This window comes from Garra rufa, chromosome 24 (genome assembly GCF_049309525.1).
Source record: "Garra rufa chromosome 24, GarRuf1.0, whole genome shotgun sequence".
Classification (NCBI taxonomy): domain Eukaryota; kingdom Metazoa; phylum Chordata; class Actinopteri; order Cypriniformes; family Cyprinidae; genus Garra; species Garra rufa.
In genome coordinates this window covers 34,448,615-34,457,849 of record NC_133384.1, presented here as the reverse complement: position 1 = coordinate 34,457,849, position 9,235 = coordinate 34,448,615, and the positions used below count along the sequence as shown (strand labels likewise).

Here is a 9,235-nt window from a genome sequence, read left to right as displayed (position 1 = left end):
CTTCATTTCTGTTGTTTTTAAAACAGAAGTCAAAAGTATACATACACCTTGCAGTTATTTTACCAAAATAAGAGGCATCATACAATTTTTTTTTTATTTAGCACTGACCTGAATACGATATTTCACATAAAAGACGTTTTCATATAGTCCACAAGAGAAAATATTACTTAATTTAATTTTTTTTTTTGTGATAATTGTTTATGAGCCCCTTGTTAGTCTTAAATATTTAAACACCCCGCTGCTCTTCAGAAAAATCCTTCTGATCCCACAAATTCTTTGTTTTTTCAGCCTTTATGTGTATTTGAACCCTTTCCAACAATGATTGTATGATTTTGAGATCCATCTTTTCACACTGAGGACAACTGAGGGACTCATTTACAACTATTACAGAAGATTCAGACCCTTACTGATGCTCCAGAAGGAAAAACAATGCATTAAGAGCTAGGGGTTTAAACTTTTGAACAGAATTAAGATTCTTATTTCGCCTAAATATCATATTTTTTTCATTCAGTACTGCCCTTCAGAAGCTACAGAAGATACTTACATAAGTAAGAAGACAAAATAAGTTATATGTACCCTGATCTCCAAATTCATAATTCTTAATGCATAACTTTTCCTTCTGGATCAGTGAGCGTTTGAACCTTCTGTAATAGTTGCAAACGAGTCCCTCAGTTGTCCTCAGTGTGAAAAGATGGATCTCAAAATCATAGAGTCATTGCTGGAAAGGATTCAAATACACAAAAATGCTGAAAAAAACAACAACAAATCTGTGGGATCTGAAGGACTTTCTGAAGAACAGCAGGCAGTTTAACTGTTCAGGACTAACAAGGGACCAATGAACAACTAACACTAAACAAAAATCACTTTTGAACAGGGTAATTTTTATCTTATTCAGGTCAGTACTAAACTGATCCCTATTATTTTGGTCAAATAATTAACATTTTGCAGATTATGGAAGGTGTATGTAAACTTAGACCTCAACTGTATACTTAAGCAAATATGCAAGTTTAAACTTCAATTAAAACCGAAGTTGAGAGACAATAATAACATGTTATCATAAACCAGGTCTGAATATGATTTATGACCCTTGGCCTACAAAGTTATATTCTTTTGTAGCTTCCCTGGTTAGGTAGGTTTTGATGCTGGGATGCTGGTTTATGCTGGTGCTTTGAGGGTTTTTGCTGGTTTTTAGATGGTCATGTCGCTGGTCAAGGACCAGCATAAACCAGCAAAGGACCAGCATAAACCAGCAAAGGGCCAGCATAAACCAGCAAAGGACCAACATAAACCAGCAAAGGGCCAGCATAAACCAGCAAAGGACCAACATAAACCAGAAAAGCACCAACATAAACCAGCAAAGGGCCAGCATAAACCAGCAAAGGACCAGCATAAACCAGCAAAGGGCCAGCATGAACCAGCAAAGGACCAACATAAACCAGCAAAGGACCAACATAAACCAGAAAAGCACCAACATAAACCAGCAAAGGGCCAGCATAAACCAGCAAAGGACCAGCATAAACCAGCAAAGGGCCAGCATAAACCAGCTAAGGACCAGCATAAACCAGCAAAGGACCAGCATAGGACCAACATAAACCAGCAAAGGACCAGCATAAACCAGCAAAGGGCCAGCATGAACCAGCAAAGGACCAACATAAACCAGCAAAGGACCAACATAAACCAGCAAAGGACCAACATAAACCAGCAAAGGACCAACATAAACCAGCAAAGGACCAGCATAAACCAGCAAAGGGCCAGCATAAACCAGCAAAGGGCCAGCATAAACCAGCAAAGGACCAACATAAACCAGCAAAGGGCCAGCATAAACCAGCAAAGGACCAACATAAACCAGAAAAGCACCAACATAAACCAGCAAAGGGCCAGCATAAACCAGCAAAGGACCAGCATAAACCAGCAAAGGGCCAGCATGAACCAGCAAAGGACCAACATAAACCAGCAAAGGACCAGCATAAACCAGCAAAGGACCAGCATAAACCAGCAAAAGGCCAGCATGAACCAGCAAAGGACCAACATAAACCAGCAAAGGACCAACATAAACCAGCAAAGGACCAACATAAACCAGCAAAGGACCAGCTATGGACCAGCATAACCAGCTAAGGACCAACATAGACCAGCAAAGGACCAGCATAAACCAGCAAAGGACCAGCTATGGACCAGCATAACCAGCTAAGGACAATTCTAAGGGCCCACGTCTTTTAGGGGCCCCCAGAGACCTATTTTATCATAGGGCCCAAAATTGCGAGCGGCGCCCCTGGCTCCAGCTAATTAAACACGGTCAAACTTGTGAACAAAAGCTTTTATGCTCACTTGAAAACTAGGCAGTGTGTTCAAACAAGACCAACTGGTAGATCTAGTTTTAGGTTGACCACCTTGGTTGCCTTTTGTGGTAAAAACATGATTTGTTTTTAACCTCTAGGTCAGAGCAAAGTGGCATAAGAAAACTATACATTGCTATGGATAAAATCATTAACTAAATGTCAAAATAGAACAAGGTTGTTCAATACAGTCTGTTGGAAATCTACCTTTTCCACTTCTGCTCTAAAATACTTACCTGTCTTTCAAAGCGTAAATACCACAGCTGCAGCTGACGTTTGTTGGTTCAGGCAGGGGTTACGCAATTATTATAAATGTTTGAAAATGTAGACGTTTTACTTAAAAACTATTAGATTCTTTTATCTTTATGAAAAATAATAAACGTTTGTTGCGCTCCAGGCCGCGTGGCGCCGCTGATCTGACGCGTTGAATTAGTTTACAAAGACGAGGAAGAGAAACATTACATACAAGCGTACAGGTCAATGTTATGTACACAAATAATGAAATTATATGTATCTAGCATTATTATAGAGCCCAACAACCCTTTAGATACTTTCTATTAAGTGTTATCTTGTGGTTTGAGGTTTCTTGCGGTTCGTCTTTATATTCGTATATATCTATGCAGAAACGCGTTTATAGTTTCTGTTTACAGTATATGAAGTAGGTCACAGCTGTTGGGTAAGTGTGCTTTCTGTATATTTATAATATTTTAAAATGTCAGTACAGTTTATTAACTTCGTTAATCACATTATTATTGTGCTATGAGTGATTTGTAACCTTAGTAAAATTTGTTAACAAGTTTAACTTGAGTTTTAACACTCTATAAACAAGACAGCTATTATAATTAAAGTACGTTAATAATGTGTTATTAAAATTTTGTTTAAATCTAAATGACTTATTACTCGTGTATTTTACATGTTTATGAGCTTAATTTTAATTGAAGTTCTAGTGGAGGCCGCTAGAAGGCGCCACTGACTAATATTAATCAGCCACACACTGTATAATTACTTGTTTAGAGGGTAAATGACCATGATTTGTGTGTTTCAGCATGTTTCTGGTGGGTTTAACCGGAGGTATCGCCTCAGGGAAGAGCACAGTGTCTTCTCAGCTGAAAGAACTGGGCTGTCCCGTCATCGATGCAGATGTGGTTGCCAGAAAAGGTGTTTATTTTTATAGTTTCTTATTAATATTCATTACAGCATTCATTCATATGTAGGTTTTTGTGTTTTGGAAAAAAAAGTATTAAAAATAATTTAAAAAAATTAAATCATATGTGACCCTGGACCACAAAACCAGTCTTAAGTCGCTGGGGTATATTTGTAGCAATAGCCAAAAATACATTGCATGGGTCAACATTTTTGATTTTTCTTTTATGCCAAAAATCATTAAGAAATTAAGTAAAGTTCATGTTCCATGAAGATTTTTTGTAAAATTCCTACTGTAAACATATCAAAATGTAATTTTTGATTTGTAATATGCATTGTTAAGAACCTAATTTGGACAACTTTAAAGGTGATTTTCTCAGTCTTTTAGATTTTTTTGCATCCTCAGATTTCTGATTTCAAATAGGTGTATCTCAGCCAAATATTGTCCTATCCTAACAAACCATACATCAATAGAAAGCTTATTTATTGAGCTTTCATATGATGTATAAATCTCAGTTTTGTCAAATTTAACCTTATGACTGGTTTTGTGGTCCAGGGTCACATATGTAGGCACCATTTAGAAAACTAATTAGAAGCAATTAAACACAAAACAATCAATCAAATGGTTTTTAACATAATAAATCAAAGAAAAAGAAAATAAATTTAATTAAAATTTAAAAACTTACATGACTTTAGTGTTAGTGTGTGTTTCTGAATTTTTTTAAACAAATATATAAATTAAAATATTTTCAGTGAGAAAAATACACACACTGAATTATTTAATATTTTTAAAATAATTTGTATATTAAGATTTAATATAAAATAATAAAATAACGTAAAATATTTATTATATATTTTTAAATAATTTACTGCTTTAAATACTTTTAAATAATTAATATATATTATATTTTATATACATTTATTTATTTAATACATGCTGTAATTGTGTGATTTTTCTTTGTGCATCAGTGGTGGAGCCCCAGAGCCCAGCATACAGATTGATCGTGCGGCACTTTGGACAAGAAATTTTGTTAGACAATGGCGAGATTGACAGACAGAAACTGGGGCGGATCATCTTCTCCAGCCCAGAGAAACGAAAACTTCTCAACTCCATCACACACCCAGAAATACATAAAGAAATGTTCAAACAAATACTGCTGTACTTCATTAAAGGTACACTCACAAATGCATGAAATCAAACAAACAATGACAGAAGTGTGCCAAAATCTCACGAATCTCATTGACGTTTGTGTTTGTTGTTCTTTAGGCTACAGGTATGTGATTTTGGATGTGCCGCTGCTCTTCGAAACACAACGTCTCACCCGTTTCCTAACCCACACTGTTGTCGTATACTGGTACGGTGTTCATTTTCTCTCTCAATTTCTTTGTTTTCATGAATCACTACAACATAATTTAAATTAAATTGATAGCTGAATTGAGTTTTATCTGTGTTAGAGTGTTTAGTGTTGTTTTAGTATTATTTATATACTATTTTGTTAATTGTTTAAATTAGTTAAAATGTTTTTTCTTTTTAATTTTCATAATTTTACTAATATTTATTATATATACACTAATATTTATAATATATTATTTTACAAAAAAAAATTATAAAATAAAATGTCTTTTCTTTTTTTATTAAAATATTTAAATTTATTTGTATTTATTTTTTATTTGTAGTAATTTCAGTACTTCGACTTTTCAGGGAAGGAAACTTTTTTTTTAGATCAACTTAAACTTTTTAATCTTTTTTTTTTTTCAGTTAAAGCATAAGCAGATAAAGCATAAGCAGATATTTAGGAAACGCTTAGTTCCCATACTTGTTTCACCGAAAGACAGCCAGTTATTCTGCTTAGAAATGTGCATTGCGTGTCAAATTGTTTTAGTTTTGTTTTGGTCTTTGTGACTCCGCCTTCTGCCAATTTACCCAATAGTATTTTGACACACCGGGTTGCCAGTTGGTGAAAAATACATTGTATTATACCCATAGAATCCAGCAAACAAACTGGCTATGAGATTGCAGATTCGACCCAACCTAGAAATTCTCTGCATCCATCTAAAAGTTATTAAAGGAGTGGTTCATTGCAGAAAATTTTTTCAGAAAATTTTAAAAAGACGATGTACTCACCTATGTCATCTAAGATGTTTATGTCTTTCTTTCTTTTTGAGGTAAACATTTCCGGAATCATCTCTATATAGTGGACTTCAATGGTGCCCGCGAGTTTGAACTTTCAAAATGCAGCTTCAGAGGGCTCTAAACTATCCCAGCTGAGAAAGAAGGGTCTTATCTAGCGAAAAGATGTCTTTTTCTACAAAAAAAAGGAAAATTTATATACTTTTAAACCTCAAATGCTCATCTTGTCTAGCTCTGTGTATTCCAGTTCAAGACAGTTAGAGTGGGTCAAAAACTCCTCCAACTTTAAAATCGTCCTAAATCGCTTTTTTTCCCTTTTTTGTAAAGGGCGTTTGACCTTCTTTGCACATTCACCTTTGAAAACACTGGGTCGGTACTTCTGCAGCGATGAACACTCTTAAAAATAAAGGTGCTTCACAATGCTGTAGAAGAACCGTTTTTGTCTAAATGGTTCCATAAAGAACCTTAAACATCTGAAGAACCTTTCTGTTTCACAAAAGGTTCTTTGTGGCGAAAGAAGGTTCTTCAGATTATAAAAAGGCAAGAAAAAGATGGTTATTTAAAGAACCTTTGACTGAATGTTTTATTGTGGAACCAAAAATGGTTCTTCTATGGCATCGCTGTGAAGAACCTTTTAAAGCACCTTTATTTTTAAGAGTGTAGGACGATTTTGAAGTCGGAGGAGAAAATGAGATGGTAGTTTTTTATTATACCCTAACTGTATTGAACCAAAGTGCAGAGTACGCATGTGACGAGCATATGACGTTAAAAAGTATATAAATTGTAAATTTTTTTTTTTTTTTTTTAGAAAATAACCGATTGTTTCACTAGATTAGAACCTTGTTCCTCGGCTGGAATCATTTAGAGCCCTTTGAAGTTGCATTTAAACTGCATTTTGGAAGTTCAAACTCGGGGCACCATAGAAGTCCACTATATGGAGGAAATTCCTGAAATGTTTTCCTCAAAAAACATAATTTCTTTACGACTGAAGAAAGAAAGACATGAACATCTTGGATGACAAGTAAATTATCTGTAATTTTTTGTTCTGGAAGTGAACTAATCCTTTAAATAAAAAAAAACAAAAAAACTACTCACCGTAATCCTTAAGGAGGCAGCAGAAGAAACAACTTTTTTTCAATATTTTGAGTTTTGCATTTTAACTGCTAGCTGTCAATATTACATACAACCAATGTGGGGGATAACGCATTACAAGTAACACAATTTACATAATAATATTATCTTTTCCAAGTAACTAGTAAAGTAACGCATTACTTTTTAATTGACAAGAAAATATCTGAGTTACTTTTCCCCCTCATTTATTGATTAAAAGCTCTCCTGTCCCCATTTTGAGAGAAACTGTGATACTTTAGTTCTAGAATAAATGTGAACATGCAAGAAAAAATAATCTCACTCACTAAAAAAACAGATACAGTATTCCTCAAAATGAATAAAAACAGTGAAATTCAACGCAAACCTGCAATAATTAAATATGGTAAATAATACAAATATCCTTTATGTATTTAATCCCATTTTATTACCGATGTCTTTGCTGCCGACATTCGATGATCCAATTCATCCATACTAATAAGCAAAAATGACTCAAGATAATCGAACATTTGTTTTTTCGTTTTCTTTTATTGCTGAAGAGTTGACATTTTTTCTTCTGCGGTCTACTGTACAGACGTGAAATTACTTTTCTCTAAGCCTGAGGCTTTTAGTGTGAAAAGGCTTTTACATTTGCCAAAAATAGAACTTTTTATATTAAAAACAAACAAGCAAGCCCTGCCCAGATTTAAAAAGTAACGCAAAAGTAACGTAACGCATTACTTTTCATATAAAGTAACCAAGTTACGTAATTAGTTACTTTTTTAGGGAGTAACTCAATATTGTAATCCATTACTTTTAAAAGTAACTTTCCACAACACTGCATACAACATCGTTTTAGTTAACAGAAATAACCTTGGACTCTTCACCTCATGAGTGCATATGTTGGCAGTGATCCGGCGACGCAGCTGTCCCGACTCATGCAGAGGGACGGTTCTACTCAGGAGGCCGCCGAACAGAGAATCGGCGCTCAGATGCCCCTCAAAGAGAAGCGTGGACTCGCCAGTCATGTAATCGAGAACTCGGGCTCCCGTGAGGACACTCACAGACAGGTGCTGCGGCTGCACACCAAGCTCGAGGACTCCATGGAGTTCCTGGTTGTCAGGGTCGTCGCAATGGCAGCCTTCGCTGGGCTCAGCGGCCTGTTTTTATATACAGTCAGACTGCTGGTCTCTTAGCAAATGTAATGATCTGCTTTTGCAAAAACGGCAATAGGTCTTAAAGGGATAGTGCACACAAAAATCAACATTCTGTTAGCATTTACTTATTGTGTATGGCTTTCTTTCTTATGTGGAAGATATTTTGACAACAAACAACATTGGAAACCATTGGCTTTGAGTTTATGGATAGAAATCCCCCACAATATTTCTTTTTCATGTTCCACAGAAGAAAGTCAGTCATATAGGTTTGGAACAATGCGATTAAATCATGACAGAATTTTTCTTTTCAGTCCAAAAAAAAAACAATGAAGAATATGATTTTGTATTCTAACATGAGTTTTTTTTTGTCTGAATCATTCAGCTACATCTGTAAAAAAGGCCATATTTACGTTTATTTGATTGCAAAGGCTGTGTAACTCTGTAATCAACACAATGATTGTGATATTAGTCCTAAATGTAACATACTGTATAAAATGGAATTATGGCAACAATGCTACTTTTTGACCTCAGCACACGTTTGGTAAACATTGTGAATTCATGCATACATTTAATGGACCGAATGTATTAAAACCTTCTGCTGCTCTTTGTTAATGTCAGATATTTTCATCTATATCTGGATTAAACAAACTAACACAACATGATCTGTCAGACTAAATTCTTTGTTTGTAATGCTAAATGACCCATCCAGCAATATGCATATGTGACCCTGGACCACAAAACCAGTCTTAAGTCGCTGGAGTATATTTGTAGCAATAGCCAAAAATACATTGTATGGGTCAAAATTATTGATTTTTCTTTTATGCCAAAAATCATTAGGAAATTAAGTAAAGATCATGTTCCATGAAGATTTTTTGTAAAATTCCTACTGTAAATGTATCGAAATGTAATTTTTGATTAGTAATATGCATTGTTAAGAACCTAATTTGGAGAACTTTAAAGGTGATTTTCTCAGGATTTTGATTTTTTTGCACCCTCAGATTCCAGATTTTCAAATAGATGTATCTCGGCCAAATATTCTCCTATCCTAACAAACCATATATCAATAGAAAGCTTATTTACTGAGCTTTCATATTATGTATACATCTCAGTTTTGTAAAATTTAACCTTATGACTGGTTTTGTGGTCCAGGGTCACATATGTAAAATAGACGATGTCTCTTGATGCAAGCAAAAAGCAAGCAAAAAAAAGTTTTTTTTTAGAAAAATGATTTCACACAGTAAAAAAAGTGTTATTATAAAAAAATAAACTAGTAAAAAAAATGTAAATACTAAATGTAAACAGCTTTTTTAACTAATACTTAAAATTATGGAAGCCTGTTTCTGCCACTGAATAAAAAATTAAAAAAGGTAACTGCAACTGCAATT

The 9,235-nt window shown here is 34.5% G+C and overlaps 1 protein-coding gene across 1 annotated transcript; it reads left to right on the top strand.

Annotated features, from left to right (window-relative positions):
• The first annotated feature begins 2,789 nt into the window (after positions 1–2,789).
• dcakd (dephospho-CoA kinase domain containing) lies at positions 2,790–8,512 on the top strand. Its single transcript, XM_073831121.1, has 5 exons — positions 2,790–3,009; positions 3,379–3,491; positions 4,446–4,649; positions 4,744–4,831; positions 7,604–8,512. The coding sequence occupies exons 2-5, from the start codon at positions 3,380–3,382 to the stop codon at positions 7,887–7,889; spliced, it is 690 nt and encodes a 229-aa protein (XP_073687222.1). The 5' UTR covers positions 2,790–3,009; position 3,379; the 3' UTR covers positions 7,890–8,512.
• The last annotated feature ends 723 nt before the right edge of the window (positions 8,513–9,235 follow it).